Source organism: Nothoprocta perdicaria, unplaced genomic scaffold (assembly GCF_003342845.1).
Source record: "Nothoprocta perdicaria isolate Ctin4 unplaced genomic scaffold, notPer1 scaffold_105, whole genome shotgun sequence".
NCBI classification, from domain to species: Eukaryota; Metazoa; Chordata; class Aves; order Tinamiformes; family Tinamidae; genus Nothoprocta; species Nothoprocta perdicaria.
In genome coordinates, this window is record NW_020454150.1 from 1,877,816 (window position 1) to 1,891,740 (window position 13,925).

General features: G+C 49.0%; 1 protein-coding gene across 1 annotated transcript in view; it reads left to right on the plus strand.

Moving 5' to 3' along the window:
- The window catches only part of CAMK2G (calcium/calmodulin dependent protein kinase II gamma), a 103,179-nt gene that overhangs the window by 44,663 nt on the left and 44,591 nt on the right, over positions 1–13,925 (plus strand). Inside the window, exons 4-6 of the mRNA XM_026044507.1 lie at positions 8,412–8,466; positions 9,045–9,110; positions 11,597–11,669. Of these exons, the coding sequence (XP_025900292.1) occupies positions 8,412–8,466; positions 9,045–9,110; positions 11,597–11,669 (194 nt within the window). The remainder of the gene's footprint in view (positions 1–8,411; positions 8,467–9,044; positions 9,111–11,596; positions 11,670–13,925) is intronic.

A 13,925-nucleotide genomic window follows, 5' to 3' on the forward strand; every position in this document is an offset into this window, starting at 1 on the left:
CCAAKCTTCTTTTGCCCCCTAAGTCTTGTTACTATCATTGCTTAAATGTCATTTTACTCTTTATTTTGGTATTAATTTCTCACTCCCGTCATCTCTCCTTTTTCTCAATTCTTACAACACTTCTTGTCAAGCATCTCAAAAYTTAAACATTGTATGCAAGAGGAAAAACATTTTTTACAGGTGAATTCCACTGCAAACAAGCTTATCACGTTCCTAGCTCAGCTCTGCAGTTGGTTCCTCATCTGCAGTGAGTGACTTTACCTGTCTCCTGATGTATTATGCTTTGGAAAAGTCTCTTGCGAAGAATGTATCTGGTCAGAAGTCCTTGCAYTTTCTGCAGAGTATTTCTTGTTTTTTCTAGAACAAAACTGTTTTTATTCTGGCCGTTCTAAGGCATCACAAATAGCAATTAAGGAATAAAATTTTATGCCTACAGCACGGTCTTGGAAAAAAAGACCTGAGGAAGTCATGCAGTCAGGTCAGTAGTCCTGTGCAAACATTTGATAGCGGCCCCATTCCAGGTATGTTTGTTCTTAAAGCCCTGTAATGATCCCACAGCCCCTAGTGGCAGCTCTAAAATGTTTAATTCCTCTATCAGTTAGACATTAGAAAAACATATTTTGCTGCTATCTTAGCCTTAGCTTGTTATTTCTAGTTCTATCCAGAGTATATGTGGAAAGTAGTTTTTCTCTCTTGTAGCAGGCTTTTACATACTTGAAGACTGTTATCATGTCTCCTTTCAGTCTTTTTTTTCTTTAGACTAAACAAACCCARTTCTTTCAATCTTTTCTCATACGTCATGTTTCTAGACMTCCAGTATTTTTTTTCCCTCCATTTCCAGTTTCCTGGCCTCTCTCCAGTTTCTTCACATCTTTCTAGACGTGATGCCCGGGGCTGGGCATGGCAAGACTCTAACGGAGACTATGGGRGTGCTGGTTGTAGGGGGAGGACTCGCCTCACCTGTCCGACTGGGGAGGCTCTTGTCTTCCTACCAACGTGTTAAACTTGCTTTTTGAGAACATTGCTGGTGCACGTTTGCTTTGTGACCCGTTATTGCCCCGGGCCACTCTGTGCAGAGCTGCTGGCAAGCAAGGCATTTTTCCATCTCGAGTAGATGAGAATTCCTACCAAAGTGCGCACTACTTTTGTCCTCATTAAAATAAATGGGAAGAAATCCACTCTGCATGGACTCCCTCTGAATCTGTAAAGGCCATTTGATTTCTCTTCTGATATTAAAATATTCTTGCTCCTCTCACGGTAATGTAATCTTTAATAACAGTGCCATATATTACATCATGTAGATAATTAATACAAATGCTAAACTGTGTTGGACTCTGGACAAACACTTGTCAATGTCACTTGATGCATTGTTCCACTTTGACAGGGAGCAATTTTGAGTATGTTTATTTTTTTTCCAAATATCTGCCATGATAAGCTAGTTTTGTCTACCCATTTTGCTAACTTGCTTATAAAAAAAAACAGTGTGTAAGATTCTGTCRGAAGCTCTGCTGAAGCAGCAATGATAAATGCACTGATGCTTCCATATAGCTAGTGCCTGTTGGCCTGTGAGTGAAGGAAACCATGTTGTTTTGAGGTAGTGATGGGTTTTTTTCCCTTGGCTTGGGTATTTTGGCATCTTTTGGCACCCTGCCACTGGAGTTTTGTGTTTGACCTCTTCTACATGAGTGCTGCCTGTGCTGCTCCCTTGTGAGCTGCATAGCTCTGCACCAACACTGCAGAACTCGGCAGGTTTTGCACCTACYTTAATGGAGAAATGGGGTTTTGCTGTTGATGCTTTTGCTGGAGACAGTTGCAGTGTGTCCTGCTGTTCTGCGGTGACCTGAAGCTCTAGTGAGCTGTGAGGGCAGGACAGAGGCTTGAGAAGCTGCAGCCCTGGAGCGTGACTGCTCATCTCTCCATCTGCCTGCATACRGGATGTGAGGAAACCTCGTGCTGAATTTATGGGTTTTATCCATTTGCTCTAAGACAGTTGCTTCTGAGGTGCTGTTTCCAGACAGCAACACATTGATGATAATGCTGCTACTCCGACCAATTAAAAACAGAATAATCTGGAAACAAATTAGTGCCAACAGTGTTTATCAAATTTTATTTTTATGGTGTTTTCATTTGGTGTCATTGTTCGTGATAGGGCAGCTTTCTGTGTTATCCTAACATGTCTTCGCGAAATCTCAGCCCTAATTTTAGGCACTTGCTTTGTAGTAGGACATCTTGCTTGTCTGCAGATGCACATTGAGATGCCCAGGGTCAAGGTAATCCCAGTGAAATGATCCTTCTGAGCGCTCAGTGTTGCGGTATGGCTATCTCTTGATCTGGAAAGCTTTCCAGGGCCTGGGCAAGGACATTTAGCTGGAGGCAGCGTTTGATTTCCACAAGTATTTTCACAGGACACAGTGTGAGCTCGCTGTACTTGTGCATCATCTCTAGCTTGCGGGTGCTCATCACCCAGCTTGCTGATTTTAACCGTTCACCTCAGAGCTTCCTTCCCTCTTTCAGCTCGTGGCTTTGCTGCTCTTGGCAGCTTTCTAGAGTATTTAGGTGCCAGGCCTAGAGGGGTCTTGTGCTGGCTGTRCTCACCCAGCGCAGCAAAACTGCATGGAGATGCCTCAGTGATCTGTTCGTTTTCATCCTGCTTTAATGGGAAAACAAACGTGCCCATTACCGAGGATATCTTGTGCAAAAGTAGCTCTTAAATATTTTTGTTTTTATTTCAGAGTGATGGCTTGGTTATTCTTACCTTCTGCTAGCCTGTTATTGTGCAACTTCGCTGCTTGCGTTTGGATCTGCAATAAAGCAAACACATTGAGAGGCTGCAAGTAGCCCAAGAGACAGAACCAAATTCTTCTTTTTGGTTTCTGCCTTCATATCCTGTGCTGCACTGCTTCGGAGTTAATTTCTTTGAGAAAATTTACAGCAGTTGTAAACTGCTGTTCTCAGCATCTATCAGAATTATTGCTTTTTCAGGTTTTCCTGCTTCTGACTGTCTCGCAAATACACCTGCACTTAATTATTTGGAGTTTTAACTTCTGTCTTTTAGTTTGTCTCAGGATGGACCATAATTTTGGACACATCCTTATTTAAAAAAGGGAGAAAATTGTAGAAAAACCTCCTGYGAATTAGGTGAATTTCCTTTGGCCTGTTTCAGTTTGGCTTCCTTTGACAAATGGTCTCTCCTCCTGATGTCTCTGCCTCTCTCCTGGGAATGACTGTAATAGAAGGGTAAATAAAGCCTCTGGTTTGTGCGCACTGGAGGGGTGATTCGGGTGATGAAGGTGTGAATTGCTGTGAAGCCCCAGCAGGATTTTGTGCCTTTTATGGAGCGCGGTTGGAGGGCATCACCACGTCACCCATCTGGGTGGGAAGCAGGATACTTGGACCACATCTGCAGACCCCACGCTGCGTTTGCTGCCCTCGTGGTTTGATCCACAACTTAAAGTGAAAAGGAAAGGAGAAGCTAGAGGCTGTGTTTTGCTGTAAGCAGCAAATTTCCCTGGCTTTTTGGCTGCAGACATCCAGAGTGCCATTGCATTGGCACAGAGGAGATGTTGCACACAGGATGGTTAAAACACTGAGAATCCTCCCACCCTTTGGCCACGTTTGTGCCCCAGTGGAGCCCAAGGGTCTCAACAAGCCCTGTGTGCGGTAGCCGAGGGCTTCCCCGCTGCTGGGGATGGATGTTCCTGCAGCATCCCGGGCACCAAGCAGTGTGCAGGGCAGCCCCAGCATGGGAGATGGCGCAGGCAGCAGGTCCGGGGTGCTCTGCTCATCTCGTACACATATGATCAGAAAGTGTTAGTGCTTCTGGATGGTCACGATTGCAGGTTTTCAAGAAATTAGAGAGTATTCCTGCTAGTGCATTCTTTTGGCTTGTGTGGTGTGGAAGTAGGGCATCCTGGATGTTATTTATCATGTGCTGAACTTCAGGCATTTGTACAGACGTTGCAACAAAATAACAATTAAAACACACGGTCTAGTTGGTGCTGAAAGGTATAAAACAAAGAAGCTGCAGCAGAAAGAGCACTTGCTTGACCTCATTTTAGGACTAGAGCTGTTAAGTGCTTCACTGAGGACAACGCTGGAAATAAATGATTATGTGTGCGGCTTTTCATATTCTCTCAGGACTCTTCCTTGCCGTTCCATGCAGAGCTGCAACAGCTGGGCTGTGCCTGCAGGGATGCGGGTGGAAACAGACTCCTGCTCCTTCCCATTCKCCGGAGCGCGGCAGGTGGGAAGCGGTGTGGGCCGGGGGCTGCGCGGGCCGGGGTCTGTCCTGCCTGGCCCTGCGGCCCCCTGTCACCCGCGGGAGGGCAGGGGGCTGGCGGTGCCACCCGCAGGGGCTGCTCACGAGCCCCGGCAGGGCCCGTCCCCCGAGCTGGCTGTCCTGCTGCCAGCAGTCGCTGCGCCGGCAAAGGCGGCCCTAGCTGCCGGAGCAGATGATTTCTAGAGAATTATTTGCATTACACAATWTAATACTTTTTAATAGCAAGTCTTTAATTAAAAGGAGAGCCCTTTTGGAAGCAGCCTGAGCAGCTGCAGCTGAGTTCTGGTGTTTAGTGTGATTAGAGAAACAGCTGGGGTTGGAGGCTCAGGGTGGGTGCGGACCCATGCACGGACAGTCCCTGCGGTGCCGGGGCAGCTCCCTGAGCCCAGCACACGCAAGGGCCCATCCGTGCTCGCTCCATGGCCTGGGGGGCCAGGCATGGTCATGTATGTGTCCTCAGCATCTCCTGGAGAAGGCGGAGAGTGCATCGGGCAGGCTTCAGTCTCCACTTTTGTTCAGTTTCTTCTTGCACGCACAGTTTCCTCCAATCTGTCGCTCGTGGTGGAGCAGCGGGCCTGCGTGTCGCAGCTGGGGCCCCCACGGTCGCAGAGCGCCTGTGAGGTGGCCTTGCGGGGCCCTCTGAACGAGCTGCTTTGGGTGTCGCAGTTAGCGTGACACGAGAGACAAGCGGAAATCCCTGCCRGGTTGCGCGGGCCCCGCTGCAGGTGCTGCAGCCAAGGCCAGTTGGTTTGAAAGCCCCGGGCGTTAGGTAGTCCCAGCATGGAAACTTTGTGTTGCTTGAGTTTGGCCAGTTGTGCCCTTGCTTTCCTGTGGTGTTCAGATGCTTGTGCACACCCGTGAATCGTGATTTGGTGTGTAAAAGCCCCCTATACCAGAGCCCTACTCTGCCCCTAAGGACATGCAAGCGCTCCCTGTCACCCGGGGTGCAGGGGCTCGTCCCCCCGTGACCCGGGTGCAAACACAAACGCTCCTGCCCTGTTGCTCGAGGGGAGGGTTAAACGTGCAGCATGTTGGGCACAGTGAAAGGAAAGAAGGGGTCAAATTTAGGCGAGGCACCTTTTTTTATTTCTGTAGTTAAGTGGATTTCTGTAAAAATTGAAAGCTGCTTGGTCGTTTCTTCATGATTCACTGAAACTTTTGTATCCTCAGAATGYGGCTTTGTGCAACTCGGCAGCAGTTTGCCTTGGTTTTCAGGTTGGCGCAACTTGTTGGGGGAGGGATCTTCCTCTTTCAGTCACTTGTTATCTTGCTCAGGCATCAGGGACTTGGGACTTTATTCGGGAAAGGAGCAGCGAACGTGGTGTAACTGGTACAATATTGCTTCTCACTAAAACACTTCATTTTCTATATTTAATGCCACTGCTCCTTGATACGATTTCTTTTTAGCTTAAAAAAAACCCCTAAAGTGCATGTGGATTTTGCAACACTCYGAAATACCAGCTTTGAGTTCTGTCCTTGAGGCAAGACCTCCCGCGAGCCTCTGAAGACAGCGGGCGGAGGAAGGGATATTCCCAGCACGTGTTCCTGGAGCTGGCTGGAGCKCAGTGGGCTGCGAGTGCTGGGCCCCTTGCAAGGGCCCTGGGTGCACCAGGGCTCGGGGCTGGCACACACGCAGCAGGGGATGCAGTGGGCACAGTTTGCATCTGACAGCGCCCAACATCGGGGCTTTGGGGGAAAAGTTGCCGCTTGGTCTCGTTGGTTTTCTCTTGTTGAGGTTATTTTGCCAAAAACCACCTTAGCGGGAGGTGCTTGCTGTGTGTTAGCAGTGAGCGTGGCCGAAGAGCCGTGGCTGCTTCAGGTGGGGCTGGAGTGAGCCTGAGGGAAGAAGCAAGCTGCGTTTCACCCTGCCTGCGTTCAGCAGTGCAGAGGTCCACGTGCACGCTGGAAATTGAAGGGACAGTTTTCGGTAGCACTGTCCSATGCCTTCTGACTTTATCTCAGCCTAAAACCCTCTGCCTGACAGTCTGCAACAAATTTTCTGCTTTGGTTAGTGGTTGTTCTGCCACTGCTCACTACTGCCCTTGTTTTGATTTATTAGTTCTGAAGCTATCTGTAAGGCTTTGTTAGTCGTATGAAATTAGATGTCGTTATGAACGTTTGAGCACGCTGTTCTTGGTGTGGATGGACTTCTGTCTGTGCTCTGAAATGTCTCTTTCACCATATCCTGTAACAGATTTAGTGCCCTGTTGCCTGGCTCCTCACTTCTGTTTTCTTCTCTTTTATTCCCCTCTCCTTGGCTGCTCTTGCTCTGTAGTAAGTGCTCTTACATCAGTGAGTTCCTTGACRTGGGAAGAGTCATCCAGTGACCTTGAGTGTGGGGCGGGTTGGCAGGGATGGACTTTGTGTGCCCATGAGAATCCCTGTGGCTAGGAAGGAAGCGTGGTGTGAATTGCTTCTTCAGGGCTATGGTAGCAATTAATCTTCTGGTGCAATACAGGGAGTGAAAACAGCTTTCTTTGACAAATCTAAACTTTCTTGTAGTTCGTTGGGTGGAAGACCTTGAGCTTCCATTGTGTCCCAATCCTTTCCGGCTGGGACTGGCGCGCTCTTCGCRATGTGAGCGTTGGTGCCGCTTGCTGTGCGAGGCCTAAACGTCACTGCTGCCCCATGCAGAGCTGGAGAAGGGCCTCTGGGTCCTTTAGGAAAAGCAGAGGCAAATTGATACTTATCAATTCTCCATTTTTCTTATCCTAGTTGGTCAGTTTTTGGCTTCTTCACCTTCTTACATCTATAGATCATTTTAYTCTTTCCCATATTGTGTCCACAGCTTAAGTGGATGTGAGTAGGTTGTGGTGATAATTAGATGGCCAGCAGCGTGTAGAACAGGTTGGATCTCCCTTTCCTGGAAAAAAACGTGTGAAACAGAACCACTCCCCACTCCTGGAAGTGGACATTCAGGAAGCTACTCCTACAGTTGGCCTCTTGGTTTGGATAGGATAGAATCATTATGGTGGGGAAAGTCAAGACAGGTCGCCTGTATTTTATATAGAATAGAACAGAATATATATAGAATAGGCCATATAGAATATATTATAGAATAGGCCATATAAACAGGCTATATAGAGAATAGGCCATATATAGAATATATAGAATAGGTCATGAGGAGATGCAGAAGCATCATTAAAATGATGGAGGGGAATAATGATCTTCTGGGGACAAGAACTGTAATGTTGCTTTGGTCAACACTTGATAASAAGGTGTTTCGATTACTGGGATCTCGCCTGGGTTAGTTGTTTTGGCTGGATGAATCAACAGGAAAAGTGAGAGACTCATGCAGAGAAGATGACCCATCCCTAGTCCAAGTGTCAAAGCTTAGGAATTGAGTGAAGTGGCATTGCTAGGTTGTGACTCTGGCAGGCAATATAGAGAACCTTTCCCCTTGGAAAAGGGAGAAAGAGGAGGATATTGGGAGAAAAGAGGAAACTAGCGGAGGGTAAGTGAGATGAAATGAAGAGTTTAGTTTTGACAAAAGAGCACTAGGGGATAGCGTCCAATTCTGGAGGTTAGGGAGCAAGGAAGGGGAAAAGATGAAGAGCGAGAGCAGAACTACTGGAGTATAGGTGTGGAAACTGAAGAAGGATGAGAGTTTTGTGAAGGGGAAGGCAGTCAGATATGACTGTGCTAACAAATAGATCTGGAAAAATGAGGCAGGAAGCTGACATGGATTTTTCTTAAGGGTTTTGAGCTGGAAGGCATAATGGAGTGAGTTAAAGATGAAGGAAAGGAACCAGCTTTATTGAATTTGTTAGATGATGGTACTGACATGTAGGTGGACTTTTTTTTGGAGATTCTGCAGAGTTTAACTTGTATAATTGAAGTGTGTGGGAAGAGAGAASCACCAAACTAGGAGAATGGTCCAAAGTGTTTAGAGTTTGTGTTGCCACGGGGTAGGTGTTGGGTGCGTGTGAAGGACATCTATCTATCTATTCCTTTGAGATAACAGAAGGAAAAGGGTTACAGGTCACCAGGCGAGCGCACCAAGCAAAGGGCAGGGGAATTAAGGGACTGATTGTGGTAGGGAGAGCTTGGTGTGGTGGGCAGGTCTGGTCTGTGAGGTGACRTATTTGCCACATGCTATCTAAATCCCCGTTTCTTGATTGTGTTTTTGCAGTGCGGCTCCATGACAGTATTTCAGAGGAAGGTTTCCATTACCTCGTCTTTGATCTGTAAGTGTCTCTCTGTTGGCTTTGAAGCTTCGTCAGTGATACAGACGTGGGGATTGTTGACTAAGAAGGGAATAAAAAGGCACCTGCATTATTATAATTCTGTCTTTCCCTGTTGAGCTCTTCCTGTACGTGATTCTAGTCCACTTGATATAAATCCCTTTACGGTGCAGTAGGGGATGGACCAGGAAGGCTCTGGAAGCAGATGGAAGTGTTGGGTGGTGAAGGGCAGCCCAGCTGGGTAAGGAGGGAGTCTGCAGGGGTCAGAGGATGGGTCTTCTGCCCAAGCTTATCGTATGCTAAGCTCTGTAGAGGCACGTGGACCATTTGTGCCCAGTACTTCAGTGCTGCCCAAAATACTACCGGTTTAATGAGTCCAAGGGCTCTTGTGGATGTACCACGGCTTGGGCCACGGCTGTGGGATGTTCCTTGTGTCCCCTACGGCAGCTCTGCACAAGCTGTGCAGTGCAGGCTGCTGGGGCGATCCTGGGGAAAAGGGGCCCGCTGGGCAGGCACCGTGTGTGCTGTGCCCAGCTACATGCAGACAGCTCTGTAACCTCCCTTGTTATTTCGAATTTCAGGGTTACTGGTGGGGAGCTCTTTGAGGATATTGTTGCCAGAGAATACTATAGCGAAGCAGATGCCAGGTAAGACTGTTTCCAGACCTGTCTGTGTGTGTGCCCCGTGTGTGCCAACACAGTGGAATGAATTTCCTGCCTGCTGTTCCTGTGCATGTCTTTGTTCTGAAACTCTTGCTCCTTGCCTCGAAAAAAAAAACAAAAAACATTCTTCTCCCTGCCGTTTGCATAAACTGCTGTCCCTGCTCAGCCCTGCCTCGCCACAGCCCCAGCCCCTTGCAGAGCTCTTTCCTGGGAGCTGTTGCTGGTGGCTTTGGGTGTCTGGGTGCTGACAGGGCGCCCTCAGCGAGTGCACTCAGGGCAGAGCTGTGCAGCCTGCTGCGGATCTGCCTCCTTGTGCTGGGACTGCAGGGACGTGCTCTGCCTTTTGGGCAGCTCTTGTTAACTTCCCTGAGCCCWGGTCAGAGTTTCCTGGGGGGAGGCCACGTTTCTGAGAGCCCTTTGTGCCGCTCAGCTCCCTGGTGCAGTGAGAAGAGGCGCAGTGTCCGAGAGTGGCCTTGGCATTTTGATACTAAGCAGCTTTAAAGTTCTGCCCTTCCCTTCTGGATTCCTCCCTTGCCGGCTGCAAGTTCYCTCTAACAGGCTGTGCTGTTTAGGTGGGTGGGCAGTTGGTGCAGCAGTAGCCCAGGGTGCTCTCCGGCCTCTCCACTTCATGGACATGGAGTGTTTGGAATCAAGCCTGGGGTTAGGCAGCTTCTGCTTGGCTTTGGCGGAGCCTAGGGATGGCCTATGGTGTTTTACTCTGCCTGTTCTGCACCTGCCTGCCCATGCCATACTCATCTCCACAGGAGCGGGCACAGGGAGAGCTGCGGGCGCAGAGGGGAGGAAGCGATGCTCTGACGGAGCATCCCGTGGCTGCTGTGTGCAAGGCAGCTCCCGGAGCGTCGCATCCCGTGGCTGCTGTGTGCAAGGCAGCTCCTGACGGAGAGGCCTGGGGGTGTTTTCAGCAGGGCTGTGCTCTGTGCAGGCTCTTGGCACAGGGTCTCTCGCACGCACACAGGCACTCGACCCTCTTTGCCATGAGGCTGGGCAGCTCTGGCGTTATGGCCTTCCTTTCCTCAGCCTCTCTTGCCTGCTTCTGTTCCCCAGAACGCTCAGGAGCCGGCAGTGAAGGACCTTGGGAATCCAGGGAATTAGCGGTAGGTTAGGGGAAAGGGAGTGTCTGCTTTCCTGAGGGCGCTCAGCCCTTGCTTTCAGCTGGCCGGGCCCTGCAGTGCCCACAAGATGACTGAGTGAAACTCCTCCCTTTCTCTCCCAGTGCCGAGCTGAATTCCAGAGCAGGCTGGGAGAGCGAGGGAGCGAGGTCCGTGCCAACCCGCCGCGCTTGGCTCGCCTGGGACACCTCACACTTTTGCCATTTTTGGCCAGAAAATGTCTCTCGCTCAGACTCAGCTCTGTTCTAATTATACATTTTTTGTTTTGGGAGCAGGGAGATATTCATGGATTGCTACCCTGAGGATTATACTGCCARCTCGGGAAGCGGGGAGTGACAGTTCCACTGTGTTGCACATGCTCCCCTCTTCCTCCCTTCACCCTCATCCCCTCTTTTCCAGTAGCAGATTTCCTTTCCCTGACACATTTTGCTCAGTTCAGTTTTTTTCCCCTGAGGCTCAGGAAGTTGAGCAGGGAGATGTGTCGCTCCTGCAGCGGGAATTGTCACCGGACACGGACCGAGTTGCCCACATCTGCTTGCTYACTGCCCAGCTGTGCAAGCTGTCAAAATCCCTGCTCCCTTCCGTGTTCCGAGGAGTGTTTTGTTAGGATATCACATATGTACTTAGGCTTTAGCAGCTTTGTCGGGGGAGCTGAGGAAGGTTGTAGCAGATGATTTGTTCCAGAAATCTCACCATGGGAATGTTGTGCTGTCCTTGTGTGACAGGTGTTAATGACATGTCTTTTCCCTAGGTGGTTGCTGCGGTGAGAGTAGCAGAGGCGACAGTTTTCCATGAGTTGGGGGGATGCAGCGCAGCACACGCGGTGGGAATGTGGGAATGAGCCTGCCCTTCGGATCACTGGCCCCTTAAGTGGGATCTGTACTTAAAAGGCACCCAGCAAGCGGGTGTGTGCACACGCTGTGTATGCAAGTGCTTGAGATGCTGCTCTGAAAGCTTTGCAACCTGGCAGGAACCCAGGACTTTGCTGGGGCTGCTGCTTTCCAAAAGTTCATTCTTTGCTCTGGACTAGCCCGACTAAATGTTTCCTGGAGCGGTTTGGCCCTGTTTGCCCCATCTCAGCTGCTGAGAGTTTGCAGATAAACCAGCAGTCCCTGCTGGTTTGCAGGTGTCTCCGTTCTCCTACATGAAGAAATTGGCTGAAAAAACAGATGGGATAAGTCATATGAGGGGAGAAAGGAAGGTAGTGATGGGAGGCAGGACGAAGGCTTTGAGATCCTGTCACAGCTGGGAAGGAGGTGAATGTACAAGTTAGGGAAACAGTTCTGGGCTGAGATGTCAAGTGTATGTGTGTGTAACCCTGTGTCTCCCTTTATCTTGCAGCCACTGTATTCATCAGATACTGGAGAGTGTGAATCACATTCACCAGCATGATATCGTGCACAGGGACTTGAAGGTAACGTTTCCTCCGCGCCGCGAAGGCTGAGGAGAGAAGCCAGGGGATCAGTGCAAGGGGAATAATGTGTTGCCAGCTGGCAAGGCCCCTTTTTTCTTTTTCTCTTTTTTTTTTTCTTCTTTTTATTTGAACWGGGCTCAGAGGTCCCTGAACTTGCTATTTCTGATTTTTCCAGAGATTATGCTGGTCTCCCAAGGAAGTTTTGGGTCTGAACTTCATGAACCTGCCCAGCTGTCGGTCTCTGTGAGGCAACTTTAGGATAAGATAGTGGTGGTCCTTGGGACTGATATACTTCACAGAAATTTGGGTAGGATTCATTAGAATGAAGGATTCTTTTTAGTCTGTTGTTGAAAGGATATCTAGAGACCCGGGGCACTCTCTGTTCAATCTGCCAAGATGAGTTTGTCTACAYAGAACATGTATATTTTTATTCTGCACTTGAATTGCCAAACACATGCCATTGGGCTAGGATAGGGATGCACAACAAGAAATTTTCATCCATCCTCATCAGTAGAAGCATTTTAATCTACAAGCGAAAGTGCTGGCCGGTTAAACACTGTTTGAATTGACCATTTGCCATGTTCTAACACATTTATAGACCCAGAAACCCAGCAGTGGAGTCACTTAAACTCCCTTCCCACACGGTGCCAGTTGTACTGGGAGCTGGGCAGGCTCCAGAATGAAAAGCCTTGTGCAGGAAGGTCTGCCCTGCAGCCTTCTCTGTCTACAGTGGGAATGGTGATGGCCACCAGTGCTCCAGTTAAATTAATGCGGGGTGACACCTGCTCCTAGTGATGGTTTGTTGTAGAACACATACAGAAAGGTACAAAAATACTTTGCAGAGAGCGTGACAAATGCATGTTGTGAGTGCAGTGGCAGTGTTTCCCCAGTGTTTTGATGGAGTGAGCAACTGTCAGCCCTGCCCTTAATGGTTCTGGCAAATTCTCTTGCAATGCCTTGTTGGCCTTCTGGCTCGGAGCACTGTGAGAAGATGCAGGGGGTCTGCTGTGGAGCACTCAGAGTGACCTGCATTASAGCTGATGCTGCTCTTGAGGAAGGCAACCCCCGAGAGGCTGCACTAGGGAGGCCCTCGTGGAAGCCGGTGGTGGCCTCGGCGACAGGGTGGTGTGAGGTTTCTGTGTGCAAGGTGGTGCACTCAGGAAGACACCGTCTGTTTTGCTCCTCAAGTTCTGTTTCTGTTAAAGTTGTGATCTTTAAAGCTTATCACGTGTTAGACTATCCTCTCACAGTTAATGTGCTTCCTCTATTGTTTGTATTGATTGACTGAAATTGGCCCAGCCTGAGGAATAGGCATTCTTTTTAGCAATAAATGTTGCTGTGCTCTTTAATATTCTAGCTCTTTGCCAAAAGCTTGGCCTTCAGGATCAGCATTTAATACCTGCAGAACTTACCTCGTTCAAAGTTTTGCCTTCTGCACCTCATTCTGAGCTGRTCTTTTGGCTGACGTGCTGTTAAAGGGCTTCAAACATTGCGCTGCCCATAGAGGCATGTATGTATTCACATACATGTGTGTATTCACATACCTACCCAAGAGCAGATAAAACCACAGGCTGGCAAACATGTGCATGGATAAGCACCATTAGGTGGTAGTAGATGTCTTTTAGAGGMAAGTAGTGCTTAACTAGCATGTCAGGCTTAAATTTCACTGTTTCTTGGTCAAGCCAAGCCCAGGCGTGRTCTGAATCTGGGAGGGTTTAGTGTAGGAACTTGTTCATGCTGGTGAGTTTTCATCTCTGTAGCTTAATTAACACARCCTTCTCCTCTCCCAGTATAGCGAAGAGCCAGAGGCAGTAAAATGTATCGTACCCTTCTGCCCATGCTGCTAACAACAGGGCCTGGGACAGGCAGAGCTGCTTTGTCTTCATTCAAAGCAAAGTCAAGGCTCAGGCCCAGCAGAGCCCAGCTCAAAGGCAGGTGAATGAGGCAAGCACCTATTGCTGTCAGGCAGAACAGTGGGGGAGCCTCACAGTGGGGTGAGAATGGGAGCAGGCTGCAAACACRACCTCCCCCAAAGCTGCAAAACCGACACCAAGCCCTTCCAGGCTTGTACCTTGCTAGGTTAGAAAACCAGCTGACGCGTGGATTGCACACATTTTCAGAARCGGGTAGGATAACAACCCCTGGCTTGTCCTGGCTTGTCCCTGTCCCCGAGTTRAGTTTGAGTTACTGTTGAGCTGCAGTAGCTTCCGCGCCCAAGACTTTGGAGTTGCAAAGAGAGCATTGGCTGTCCGTGGT